Source organism: Nicotiana sylvestris, chromosome 6, assembly GCF_000393655.2.
Source record: "Nicotiana sylvestris chromosome 6, ASM39365v2, whole genome shotgun sequence".
Classification (NCBI taxonomy): domain Eukaryota; kingdom Viridiplantae; phylum Streptophyta; class Magnoliopsida; order Solanales; family Solanaceae; genus Nicotiana; species Nicotiana sylvestris.
Window position 1 is genome coordinate 62859315 of NC_091062.1, and position 14589 is coordinate 62873903.

Consider the following 14589-nt stretch of genomic DNA (forward strand, 5'->3'; position numbering starts at 1 on the left):
AGTATGGGCGATCTCATCATGGTAAGTGCAAAAAGACTTGCTATGGCCATACCTCTCGTACAGATATTCGAAAGGTATGTAGGAGTCCTTCAAGCACACTAGGTCGACATTTTTTTCCAGCCCCATCATCTTAAAAAATCCCCTGCCCGTACGGTTTTCTTGCACCAAAATCCTAGGACTGTCCCAAGTCAACCCTACAAGTCCTCCTATTTCCTCTATAAGCGGTGCCATCTTTATGTCACCGAAATGGAATACAACTCTTTCACTATCCCAGAATAGGGTGGCAGCCTCGATCAATTTGTTGCTTGGTTCAATATCTAGTAGGTAAGGCAAGTTACCGAGGTACTTTTTCACATGCTTCTTGTCACTTGAGGGAAGATCTTCCCACCAATCTAACAGCAATGATAGGATGTTGCTAACCATACCGAATCTGGGGACCTCGTGCCTCATTTTTCTGCAAAACAAAAGGGTTAGACCGTACCCCCACCGGACTCGACTATTTACACATTTATGATCAGCATATCGACATTTAGTTCTCCAAATTAATGCACAGAATGTGGTTGCATCCGTTGGGATTATGGAAAATCGAATGGACTTTGGATAAGGCTTATTTTAAAGGATCATTATGTGGACAACATAACTGATCCGACTAGGTTTGACCATGATGCATGCATAATTTAAACAAAGTAAGGGCTCTATGGGTTTTTAGACTGGTACCCTCAAGCGGACAACTTGAGGGGGAAGGCATGGAACCTTCGGATGCATCGCTGATTGACTGGGTTTTACCGCAAATAAGCCTTTCCGAATTTTATGGTAATAAATAAGAAGAGCGCAACCACTTATTAAAGCGTTGCTATAGTATTTGAGACGCACGAGTGGAATATGATGTGGAACATGATTTATGCAACAATTAATAACATGTAGTCAAGTATTTTCATGTAGGAAAAATAAATACAGTATTTAAATAATTGAAAAATGCAGTTACAGAAAAAGGAAAACAAAGAGACAAGTCAGTTTCATGAATAAAAGAAACATAAATGCTTAAAATAGGTAGTTAAGTTCAAATAAAGGAGCAGGATACAGGATAAACATGCTTGGACTAATTTGTAAAAGACAAGTTCGTTATGGTAAGAGCCTAAAAAATATCCCCAGTAGAGTCGCCATGATATCGCGCCTCCTTTTACCTTTTGGAGTCCGGGTTTTGACATTCATGGGGTGTAATGGCTCATTTCCTTTTGGGAATTAGGTATTTGAAGAGTCGCCACCTAACGGATTATGGTGCGTTAGGGCACCTAGAGCGATTAACTCTTGGGTTGGTTTGCATTACCAGAGATTAGGGTAAGGGCTCGAAGTAACCTCGAGGGGAAGGTGTTAGGCACCCCTCTTGGTCCACAACTGTGGGTCCCGACCGAACTTTAGATAAACAGTTGAATCAAACAAGTTGCAAGTAAAACACGTTAGATAAATCAAGTAATAAGATAAAGGTTTGAACAAGTTGTAAAAACAAAAGGCTTAAATAAAGAGAGGATTTGGTTAGGAGGGGTCCTAGGTTGGTTATCCTATAGGATCACCCCACGCAATGTCCGGTAAACACTCCTCAATGAGGGGCTACACGTGACATTAATGCGTAGTCATCATATCCCATGTCTACCCTTCACATCCCCTTATTGGTCATGCAAAGCGAGTGTTTGGTCAATGAGTCCTATTGTTTGCTGTTACCCATCCCTTCTTAATGGTCCTGGAGGGAGTTAGGACCTCTACCTATAGGTAGTTCAAGACGTACCCCTAAGGTTTAGAAAGGCAAAAATTCTAAGGCGACAATTAAAACATTTAGGACTTTCACATAATGGGAGCAATTAAGAGGCTCAGAATTTCCTCCTCAAACAAACACACAAGCAGCACGACTCAAACACAGTTAATGTCTTTTATTAATCAATGTCCTAAAGTAGGATATCCAAGCGAATATGCAGAAACAGACAAAAACTTTTCAGACACAGAAGTTATACCCTAGTAGTTGCCTAGGGACTCTTTTAAAAGCCTGTTAGGATCAGAAACGTTAAGCGACAGAGAGAGTTTCAGAGGAATGCAAATTTTGAAAATGCCCTAAGGCTTGCTTATATGCAGAATACTGGTTGTCTATATTAATACATAAACAAAGCAGGTTTTGAAATGGATACCTATAAGCATGATATCTAACGAAATTGAGGCAATTTGAAAGAACTTGTTCTAGGAAATGCTTAAGACTAATTCAGAAAACGAACTAGGCGTGATCAAGCTGATTATTAGACTAAATTAGACATAATTTCGAGTATGGATCCTTATAGGCATGATATTTAAGCGTATTACTGATGGTTAATGATTTGAAGGCATAAAACATACATAAATACTCGTTGTAACTAAAAGTTGGAATTAAGTCCTATAGGCATGACATCTATTATTGAACTGATTTTAAGACATGATTGTTTGGGACCTATATGCATGGTTTCTAAAGATGACCGAGTGTCAAACCTTATAGACATGGTTTCTACTTGATGCTAACATACTTAAAAGTGAAATCCTATGGACATGATTTCTATTAGGCAAAGCAATCAGATTAAAGAGCAAACCTATGGGCATGTTTTCTATTTAGGCAAGCAATCAGACTTTAAAAATAATGTCCTAAGAGCAGGATTTCTACCCGTATTACCCAGAAAGTATGCATCTACCCATCCTTTTACTAAATACCTCAAATATCTATTTACAAATTATTACAAGCCAATGAATGAATTACGTAAGTGAAATATAAAATCAAGAAGCTATTTTATAGGGAACCTTCAATTAGGCCTAGGTTTTTCAAAGCCTCCAATGGTATCATAAGCCTCAGTTCCATAGACAAAATCAGAGTCTAGGTGCACAAAGTTCCCTAAGGATCTCAAGGATCCCGGGTAGTACTTACACCTAGACTTAGTAACCAAAGAATTGAACAAGTGCAGTGTGGAAAGGCCAGCCTCAGTATACCAGAGTTCAGAGGGTTCTCAAAAGGATCCCAAGGCAGTAAACATACTAAAGGGGGAAGAACATATTGACTAAGAGTAAAGCGAAAGTGAAGGACACAAGTTGAAAAAGGTTTAGTAAAAGACTGTATTAGAAAGTCTATTTAGAAAGTAATTTAGTAAAGCAACAGAGATTGTTTGAAAAAGAGATTGTAATAATAAACAAAGTTCAAGCACCTTAGGATAGGATCATACACAGCTAGCTCACAGAACCAAGTGAATTTAGTAGTCACACGTAGAAGCAAGGGGTTTGGGACACATAGAACATTTGATTGTAAACACATAACCCATCAAAGTTTTTAGGACTGGTTTAGACATGCTCAGAAACAACTGACACTGGCATAGTCACAGAACCAGTCATGAAAAACATAAACACATAGAGGGGTGATAGGGATTTAGGGATCCATGGGATATAGGATGGTAAGTATACAACAAGTAAGAGACAATTGGTAAGGCATGCTCAGAAACACACATAAGGGGAATGTACTAATTTAAAGGAAGGGGAAGACATAATAGCATGCTGATAATGTAACTCTTAACTACAAATTTCACAACAGAACCACAAATAGAAGCAAACCAGAAATAAGAGAAACTGAAACAATAGAAGAAGCATGTTGTTGTTGGAACTTTAAATTGAAACTAGGACATACTAGTGAAGAGGAGAGTAAGCAGAATAAAAGAACAAAGAGCACAAATGGTTAGCCTTTGCTTGCAACCGGCTAACAGTAGCAACTAGCACAAGAGAGAGTAGAGAGATTTTTTTAGTAAGAGAGATAGTTTTTGAAACCAAGTGTTCGTGTTTTTGTGTTAATGAAAGACTAGAGTATTTATAGTTGGAAAATAGGTAGTAAAATAAGGTAAGAATTATAGTAGCATGTTAATTAAGGAACTCAGAATCAGTTAGTCAGAAATCAAACAAGTACTCCTTAAGTTAAGGGAATCAAATCAAACGGTAAGAACTAGTATCATATAAGGCAAGAAAAATCAGTACATGACTAATAAGGAAAGAATCAAAGTTCAGTAAGCATAGAGTAGTCAATTAGGACTAGGTTCAGGAAACTCTAATTAAGGAAAGGATTCAGTAAGAATGAAGTACCACAACAAATAAAGTAATGGAATAAGTCAATTTAAACAGACGAGGCAGAATTTTAGGGTTTTAAAAGAAAATCTTTCAATCAAACCATCAATTAAGGAAATCAGAATCGAATCAAGAGAGGGTTATGATTCTATACTTCAACATATAAATAGAGAAGGACAAACAAACATAGCAAATAGGCAAGGTCAGCAATATTGACAGAAAGAGGCAATAGATGAACAAATCAAGATGAATACAATCACACAGAGGTCATACAAGTAGGCTAAAACTCATTAAAAACCCATTCAAAGCGTGGTAACTACAAAAACTTAACAAATAGTCGAGTAGTCATGCTAACACAAAGAATCAAAACAAAGAAGATCTAAAAAATAGGGCTTATAACATAGGCGAGTTAAAAAGCAGTAAGAACATAGAATCAGTCAAGACATGCAAGGAAAGAGGTGCAAACATAAAGAAAAATCAGTTTAAACAAGTGTTTGAAGAAACTCCGAGAAACCCTAACTTTAAAGAAAGTAAAAACGACTTAAAATTGATGGTTTTTTTCAAAAGAAGTTTGAGAATAGTGTAAAACATAAAAAGAAACAAACTTAAATCGTTAAAAAGAGCACAGATCAGAGAGATACAAATGAAAGTTAGGGTTTTAAAGGAAACCCAAATAGAAACGGAAGAACCTGCTATAAACTTCAAAGATTGTAACAAGTATGGTGTGATTTTGCCCAAAATCACACCGGAGAAGCCATGAATAATCAAAATAGAAACCCTAGACACAAATCGTCATGGCCCAGGGCCCTTGAAGGCCTCAGAGATGATGAGCAAGGCGATAGAGGGACCATTGGAGGCTTGGGGTTGACAGGTGGTCGCCGGAGATGATCGGAGAGGGAGACGGCGAGTGAAGGGGATTACGGTTAGGTTAAGAGAAGAGAGGAGATGAGAGAGTTTGAGGGCGGCGGAATATCAGAAATGAGATAGGTTTAGTGGTCTTTAGGATTAAAAAAGGAAGGGACTCGTTTGGACCGTTGATCTAGGGGATCAACGGTCAGGATTTGACCGGGTAGACGGGTTCTGGGTTTGGGTAGGAGTTTATAGGGTATGGGTCGGGTTAATTGGGTAGGAAATTAGGCTGGGAAGTGGGTTCAATTTGGCTAAAATTGAAAGCCAAATTTGGCTATAAATTAAATAGCCAATTTTCCCTATTTTAATTATAATAAATTAAAAATAATTTTTTGAAAATAATTTTTTCTATACCAAAATGATTGAAAATATGTAACTATCATATTAAAAATATAAGGGCCAATTATACACATATAAAATATAGTTATACATTAAAATGGGCTACATTGCAATTATATGCAATTTAGCTTAAAAAATATTAAATGTAATTATAAGAATGCATAAACAATATATTAGCCATATTTTGGCATAAGTATATAAATTAGATGAATAAATCATCATAACAATAATTTTGGAAATAATTACTGGGAATTTTATGAATAACAGGGGAGAAAATAAATCAATTTAAATTCTTAAAATTATGGAAAAAATTATAAAAACCTTGTGCATGCTTATATATATATATATATATATATATATATATATATATATATATATATATATATATATATATATATATATAAGCTATTTTGAAGGTATTTATGCATATTTAATATATATATGGAAAAATTGGGTATCAACAGCTGGTCCTATATCAGTTCCTATAGTGCTAACTATTGAGCAGTATGTAAATGAAACACAGGATAAGGTCCCACTATTTAGAGAACCAGATTCTCTATAAATTCTCACTGTAAGCAACAGACTGTAAAGCCAACCAGTATAGGGAATCGGGTTCTCTAATTGTTCCCACAGTAGCTCGGCAATAAGTAAAGAACACAGAGGATTTTTATGTGGAAAAATCCCAATTCAAGGGGCAAAAACCACGACCTACACTTGTAGGCTTTTAACTTCACTAACTTGTAAACACCTATCACAAGCCACTTTGTAATGACTCTATTACAAATGATTCAACTCAACTAACTTGTGGTACTCTCACCACAAACTACTTTGTGACTCTCTAGTTACAAAGACTTTAACTAACTTGTGATACTCTCACCACAAGCCACTTTGTAATAAATCTATTACAAAGACTTTAATCACTCTAACTTGTAATAACACTATTACAAGCCACTTTATAATAACTCTATTACAAAGGCTTTACAACTCGACTAACTCTAGCCAACACACAAACATAGAGGATTTGTGATTTTGGGTTTCCTAAAACACAGCTTCTAAGAAAGCAAGATAAGAGTTACAAATGAAAAACAAATAACAAAGACTCAACAAACCTAAGGACTTAAGATATCTTCAATCTTGGATCCGGTCCTTGAGGTTGCAGCAGCTTTGTTCTTGAGAGAGGTTGTGGCAAGCACTTGAGAGAATGTCTTCTTTTTAATTTTACAAGTGCTAGAAGAATGTCTTGTGCCTTGCACAAGGTTTATACTACAAAAGACATCACAATGGTGATGTCAAATCTTGGTTAGTACATGTCTTTTCCCAATGGGAAGTGACTGCTGCACTGTTGCGTGTACAGTTGCAGGAAGTCACTTTCTGTAGTTACTTTCAAGCTGTATAGTTGACTTATACTTCTGTCAGGGGAACACCAAGGGATCAGGTCCCTAATCTGGTTCTTGTGAGTCTAAAGGCACACTGCCTAGATTATCTTGAGTCGATTAACTTGAATGATTGTACCAGGCATGCTTCAGGTCCTTTATCTAGTTCTCTCATGAAGTAAGTTATTTTACCTTCCTTGATTTTATTTATACGTGTGTGACATCACTTACAATGATGTAAGCAAGGTAGGTAAAAAGCCTTCCACAAAAAGTTGACTATTGCATTATTCCTGTACAATAGCATGTGCAGGCAGCAACTTTCCTACTGGAGAGTTGACTTCATACAGTCTCCTCGGGAACTGGTAGGGTCCTGTTCCCTCAGCTATTCCTTTCACTGTCTATCTTCCTCTTCATCTCGTAGGTCTTCAGATTTCCAACTAGCTCTTCTATGGTCAGCTCCTGCAAGTCATTTAATTCAGTAATAGCATTCACCTTACTATCCCAAGGGTTGGATCCCAACCTGGAACTTTGTGATCTCAAGGTCTTGTAAGTGTGTAACAGCTTCCTTATCTGGTTCTGGATGGTAAGTTTGTTAGCTCATCAAAACATAAAGTAAAGTACTTATGCCCAAGGTACTTGTAACCTATCCATTTCCCCCTTTTTGATGATGACAAACTTAGAATTGATATTCCCCCTGAGAACTAGATCTCCACATTGTTCCCCCTACGAATAAGCCATATTCCCCATGAGAACCAAACGTAAGGAGCTGATCACAACTGGTTCCTCAAGACTGTTTGGCAAATCATCAAAACTCAAAGTACCATAACTTATCACTAACTCTAGATACACTTCTAATGTTCAATTGAGTCTCTCAAATTCACTCAATTATTAGTTCAAACGTTTAGTAGAAACTCGTCTCTCGATTAAGTCTCAACCTCACGAGGTGAACTAATTGAAGCTCTGTGAAGATAAGCAAAAATGCGTAGGGGATTGGTATTTAGGAGAACTTCTCTTGATTATCCTCCTAACTAGGCTTAATCAATGGTTCAACTAGCTTCTTTCGATTACTAAGAAGAATTAATGAACTCAACCAACAATATAATGCACAAATATCACAAGTTATGCCTCTCTCGATTACATGAACAAGTGAATATTGATGCAACAATTAAATCATCCAAAACGCTTCAATACATAAAACTAGAGTAATCCACAAACAAATATCAATACACCAAATCCATCAAACCCTAAAGAGAACTACTCCATAGACATGGAGTAATTCATCACAAATATAATAAGAGTATAGGAAAATATAAATTCAATCCAAACTCAGGTCTTGAGTAAGGAAGGAATGATGAAATCCTTGTGCTTTTGCTCTTCCAACTCCTCCTTAGCTTTCTAAGGTCTAAAATATGTCAAAAGTCCAGAAAATAACATTTTTCATGTATTTATACCAAGTAGGGTCGGGCCCAGACGAAACCACCTTTTTTCTAGCCGAAATAGGAAAATCGCTCTGGAAAAATTTCACAAGCATGCCGCATGGGGCAATGCGCCACACATGACCCTTGTGGGGGTTATTAGGGAGCATGTAAAAGTCATCAGGTAGAAAAAATGCACAGCCACAACGCCCAATGCACCACCCCATGCGTTGTGGTTGTGTACAATCCTTAGATCTTGGCTTTTTGCTTGATTAATGCGATCCAGGTTTAATTCTTTGGGCTTTTACTCAGACTTCAAAGCTCCAAATAGCACGAATTAATTTCATAAAATCTACATAACTTTGAATCACTCCTACAACACATAAAACATACAATAATTTCAAAACACTAGCAATTAAGCTCAAACACAAGTAAAGTACATTGAATTAGAGTACAATAAGCGACTAAAACACGAGATTATAGCATACCATTAGATTCACCACCAGCTAGATCGCATCCATTTAGATTACATCCATCCAAATCGCAGCAGGGGTCTGGATCGCAACAGGAGTCTAGATCGTATCCATCTTTATCAGCGACCCCGTCTCCCTATGACGGAGTGCGTCTCCTAGCATTTAAAGACTTCGCCTTCAAGATAGTAGCTCTGAGCCAGATGCCTCCCCTTCTATGAACACTTCAGATACACATGAGGATGATGATCCAGATGCAGTGCAGTATGATCGTTATCATAGGATGATCATCAGGCCTGAGGGCAATGGGTAAAATTATTTATTACTTCTTTGTTTTTACTGAATTATAATAGTTATTCTTGTTTACTTAATATAATTGCTATATTGCAGGTTCTTACCTATTCATGAGACTACAAAAATAATCATTAAAGCTCTTGACCGGTTGTGTGATGCACCATATGAGATTTGGAGTAATATTCCACTGGAGCTCGTGGAGCAGATTTTTAACCAATTTAAGGTTTTAATATAATTCTTATCTATTTAAGCGTTATATTAATAATATTTTCATTTAATGTTACACACTTCATTTGCAGACTAAGTGTGCATGGGAGGACGACATAACAGTGCAATTCTTATAAATTTTGAGTTCAAATGTAGTAAGAGACTAGCTGATTCCTTCTATTCTACTTGGAAGAAAAACAAGAAGCCTTCCTGGGTTCTACCGCATTTATGGGAGGATCTACTGAGGCAGTGGGCCACTGAGAATTTTGAGAAGAAGAGTGAGTAGATAAAGAAGGCCCGAGCATCTGAGAAGGATGGCTCTTTGCACTGTATGGGTGCAAGGAGCATAGGAAATGCGGGGAGACTACTGGTAATTCCTTAAAGCATTTAAATCTATTTTTATCGAACTATATTTATTTTAATTTAGTTAACATGTTTTATCATATTTTTAGGAAAAACAATATGGAGGAAGGTGACTCATAATGAGTTCTTCATGGGGAATCACATCCGTAAGAAGAAGACACCAACAGATCTAAGTAGATGGGTCGAGGATCGGGTGGAGACTACCCATGTAAGTTTCATAACTACTATAAATAAAAATTAATATTTATAATATTATATAGTTAATATTAATTTACTATCTTCTAAATAAAGGGTCGCTATAAGACTACTGTGGAGGAGTATAGTCAGAGATTGCCACCGAATGAGTAGGGCGACCCACCTTCTATTTTAGACGAAAAAGCATAAAAGATTTTGTTGGATGTTGTCGGTGGTCCTAAAAAAGGGATAGTGTACATCCTTCCAGAGAGATCATTTAGATCCTACCTGGTTGGATTGCAAGGTATAAGGACTTCCGCCTAGGGCGAGGCACTTGATAGGTCATCTCTCTTGGCTATGGAGAAGAAGATCGCAAATCTGTCAGTAGAGCTTAAAGAGGCAAAGACTAGAGAAGAAAAGAGATACCAACAATTTAATAACCTTCAAGTCCAGCTAGAAAAGAGAGACCAATAATTTAATACCCTTAAAGGTCAACTGTCCAATCTTCTTGCTAGTGGGGCTTTCCTGATTCCCGGTCTCGTGAGTCTTTCCAGATGCTACTCTTTCTTATCGTGATCCTTCAAACCGTGCCGATGATGAAGCTTCTAGTAGTGGAGACGATGATGATGCAGTACAAAACACTCCTTGAATGGTGTGTATTGCTAAACAAAGTCTTGAACTTGTGAAAATTTAGTTGGCATAGTTTTGAATGATCTTTGTATTATTGATATTCTTTTGTTATTGAACATTTGTATTGTTGTTGTTGTTAGTGTTGTTGGTTAATTGTTGTTGACGTTGTTGTTGTTGTTGTTTAATTATTGTTGTTGGCTATGTTATAATGTTTAATTGTGGTTGAATGGCATCAATGTAGTGATGCCATTATAGGATGGTTGTGAGACGTAATTGGCAGGTGGTATAGTTTAAAAGCAGACATATTGTGCCAGGGTTTTTTCCCAAAAAACCGACCGATTTCCGACCGATATCGGTTGGAATGCTCATATTAAAAACCCAAAAATTCATAATTAATGACCGACTTCGATCGGTAATTTCAATGTGTAATTTGTAGAAATTTGAAATTACCGACCAACTTCGGTTAGAAATAATATTTTATTTATTTATTTATATTTTAACAATTCCGACCGATATCGATCGATATAGTAAACTTTTAAAATAAATGCAAAATTATCTGATTATAAATTTCCGACAGATATCAGTCGCTTTTTTAAACATTAAATAAAATTAATTTAAGAATTATCAACCAATTTCGTCGGTATATTTAATGTTTCAATAAATATGCCAGATAAAGTGGTAACTCTTGGTTGAAGAGACTGACCGATTTCGGTCGGAAATTTCGACCGACTGTGGTTGCTTTCATTTACCGATCAATTTTATTTCGACGAATTAAAATCGATCGAAAATCGGTCGCTTTTCCAATGTTTCCGAGCAGTTTCGATCGGTTTTCATGAACGTTTTTGGCAGTTTTCTAATAGTGATTTTAAAACCCGTTCGACTTTGCTATTGGCAAGGCTTAGACTCGGGTGGAAGGTAGAGCCAGATGAATTCATGTTGGTCTTCTTTTCTTTTCTTTTTATTTTTTCCGGCAAAAGTGAAAAGATTGTTTTGTGATCATAGTGGAACTTTTTCCTTAAGACTATTTCACATTAATTTTATTCTCTGAGATACAAACTCAATTTTCCTTTTGAAACCCACATATTGTTAAAGCAGAGAGAAATTTCAGTTGTCTATATTAACAACAGAACATACATATTATGGACCAAACAGACAACCAACATTACATCTATACCAATAATAATATCAATTGATGATACGGCAGTTGCTGCGTACTTCCCCGCTGGACCCTTCTTTGACATCAAGTAAACCCATTTTAACCATGGCTTGTTGGAAATCAAGGAAGAACATGGCTTGATTAAAGGCATAACCATTCACAATCCCCCTAGTCCTTGGGCTATTGTAAAGTGTTTGATCAGAGAAAAGGACACCACTCTTCCTTTGCAGTGCATTAAAGTAGTCGTTGTCAAAATCGTTCTTTGTGGTGTCAAAGGCCTGCTCAGACTTGTCTCCACCACCGCATGTTTTGGACAGAGTCTTTGCAAATTGGGCGTCCAAAGTTGGATCCACATCATGTGTGGAGTCAAAGTTACTCAATCTGTGCTTGAATGATGAGCATCTTGCCACTCCCAGTGTATGTGCGCCTACAGATAATACACTTTATTAAAATTGGTGGACTTCCACATGTCCAAATTCTTGGCAGAAAATGTCCAAATATATCCCTCAATTTTGACGAGGATTTACAATTACTCTTAGATATGAGCCCCGTTAGGGATCAAGGACAATATCGAGACTTTTCTCTAGTAGCGAGGTAATATATTAAACGGAATAAAGTTACTCAATTTGGGATAATAGATTGATAATTTTGACCCAATTTCTTTTTAGTAATAATAATCAGGGGAGTGAAGATTTACCAAGACAGATCTAGTTGTGAGCTTGTGATAGAGGACAAATGGGACAAAAACAAAAGCAAGCGCGCCTGATATGCATGACATTAGTGAAGAAGCATTAAGAATATTTTATTGTACCTGATAAGGCCACCATATCTTGAGCACTGAAACCATGTTGGGCAAATATTCTGATAAGCTCAGAACTATTGAGAGTAGGGGAAGGCAGATTGATTGTGTCTTCTATTCTTGACCTTCTTCCATCTTTTCTTCCTTTTGGTATGTCATACACCGGACCTCCAGCCTATCATAACATTATTATTCAATATTCCAATAGAATTGTAAGAGATCTATGAATATCATAATATAATGTATCTATCTATCTAATAATATCATACTATAATGTACGGAAAAGGGTTAAAACTCTCTGAACTATTACCCAAGGGCTAAATATATCCTCCGTCTACTTATCGGTCCAAAAATAACCCCAACATTATCTTTTCGGCTCATTTATGCCTTTATGACTAACTGTCAACTTCAATTAAAATTTTTATTTAAATTTCACGTCATTTATTATTGGTCCAATCCAATTAAGTAAATGAAAAAGGGCCAAAATTGCCCTCATGAACTATTGGTCACGTCTAAATATAAACTCTGTCCACCTATTGGTTCAAAAATACCCGGTTTCCTAACTTACTCGACCCAATCACTAATCTGCCCGAAAAACATAAAATCTCATCGGAAAAATTATTTTATTCGACCATTTTCATTTTTCGTTCTCCCTCTTCTTTATTCCTTGTTATACTAAGATCTATTTAATATTAAAAAGAATAAAGAAGAGGAAGGAAGTAAAATGAAAATGGCCGAAAAATAATTTTTCCGATGAGATTTCATGTTTTTGCGGCGGGTAGGGATTGAATCGAGTAAGTTAGAAAATTGGATATTTTTTAACCCATAGATGGTCGGAAGTTGTATTAACTCAGGGCAATAGTTCAAGGGCAATTTTGGCCCTTTTCATTTATTTAATTGAATTGGACCTATAATAAAATGAAACATGGAATTTAAATAATTATTAAAAAAAATTCAAGTTGACCGTTAGCCATAAGGGCAGAAATGAACCGAAAAGATAACGTTGAGGGCATTTTTGGATGGATAGGTGGACGGAGGCTATATTTAGCCCTTGGCCACTAGTTCAAGCGCAGTTTTGACCTTTTTCCGTATAATGTATCTATCTTACAAAGAAGACAGCATCCCTAGCAGCCATGGCAAGAATATCAGCACAAGAGACGACTCCAGGGCATTGATTTTCGAGCTCTTCCTTGGCTTCATCAATGATTTCATAGCCTCTCAAGCTCAAATTTGCTGGCGAGTCCTTTTCTGCTGCGTTACCACCCTTTGTTGAATCTATCAACACAGATGCATCACATCCCTATTTTCCATCAAACACCAAAGCAATTTATGTAAGAAGAAAATAAGTGTTCGGAAGAAAAATAATTTCGGATAACCTTGCTTTAATGATAAAAAAATAACTAAGTAAAATAATACTAATATGTAAAAAATGTTGTTACTACATATATAGACTGAACACAAATCTCACGTCTCATGCATGGACGTAACGGTATATTATTGTACACTAGAGTGAGAAATTACTTAGTTCTCTATTTATTAAAAAGGTCAGACGTACGTCTTACTAGCTATTTCCATTTAGAAACTATGCATCTGCATGTGAAGAACTGGTAAGAAATCTTTTATAGCTAGACGATAAAATAAAAGTGATTCTCCAAAAAGAAGACATGCAGATGATAATATAGAAAGAGAGAGAATTAGAAGTAACTTGAACGAAGCAATCATGGAAGTGCATCCTAACAAGGGCAGCAGCAAGAGTGGGATCAGCTTGCAAATGCCTATTGACAGTGTTTTTCACTATTCCCTCTGCAAATGGGCAACTCATCATGTAGTATTCCATTCTCAGACCATCTACGAACCCATATCCTCCTCCATCAAACCTCCCTCCACTCACTATTATATCCATCGACAATATCACCATTAACAACTCATACTTTCCCATTTCTTATAACTAGCCCTTTAGGTGTTTTATACACGATATATATTAAGTGATTGATCATTTTGGAGTTGATAACAAATGGATGCTATATATACAAGTACAAAAGGACTACGCACATGCAATTAGCCATTTTAAAAAATTGGAAAAAAGTTGGAAATAGTGGTCCATAATTCATCTCTCCACCTTACAAAACAAAAGTCAGTATTATGATAATTTTAAGTGCATGTTGATTAAAGTGCTGATTGCATGTTCATTATTGACACGTTATACGTTTTAAAATTAGTGGGACAAAAGTATTGCTAATAAAGAAAATATTCATGTTGCATTAATTCTTAGGTATTTGGTGTCATTAAAAGTTTTAAATTAATAATTAAATCATTCCTTCTTTCCTCAGACTTCAAGAGGCTTCCTAGA

The 14589-nt window shown here is 36.3% G+C and overlaps 1 protein-coding gene across 1 annotated transcript; it reads right to left on the minus strand.

Annotated features, from left to right (window-relative positions):
• Nucleotides 1-11292: 11292 nt before the first annotated feature.
• LOC104218566 (peroxidase 47) lies at nucleotides 11293-14245 on the minus strand. Its single transcript, XM_009769091.2, has 4 exons — nucleotides 13945-14245; nucleotides 13348-13539; nucleotides 12252-12414; nucleotides 11293-11867 (listed from the first exon to the last, which is right to left on the minus strand). Exons 1-4 carry the CDS (start codon nucleotides 14176-14178, stop codon nucleotides 11470-11472), a joined length of 987 nt encoding a protein of 328 aa, XP_009767393.1. The 5' UTR covers nucleotides 14179-14245; the 3' UTR covers nucleotides 11293-11469.
• Between the last annotated feature and the right edge of the window lie 344 nt (nucleotides 14246-14589).

What these genes read in the sequence shown, in the direction of transcription:
- LOC104218566 (XM_009769091.2), bottom strand. Translation starts at nt 14,178, where the DNA reads ATGGGAAAGTATGAGTTGTTAATGGTGATATTGTCGATGGATATAATA. An exon ending in TCCATGATTGCTTCGTTCAA is followed by an intron (nt 13,540 to 13,944) that starts GTTACTTCTAAT and finishes GATGGAAAATAG; the next exon opens with GGATGTGATGCATCTGTGTT. An exon ending in AGATATGGTGGCCTTATCAG is followed by an intron (nt 11,868 to 12,251) that starts GTACAATAAAAT and finishes TATTATCTGTAG; the next exon opens with GCGCACATACACTGGGAGTG.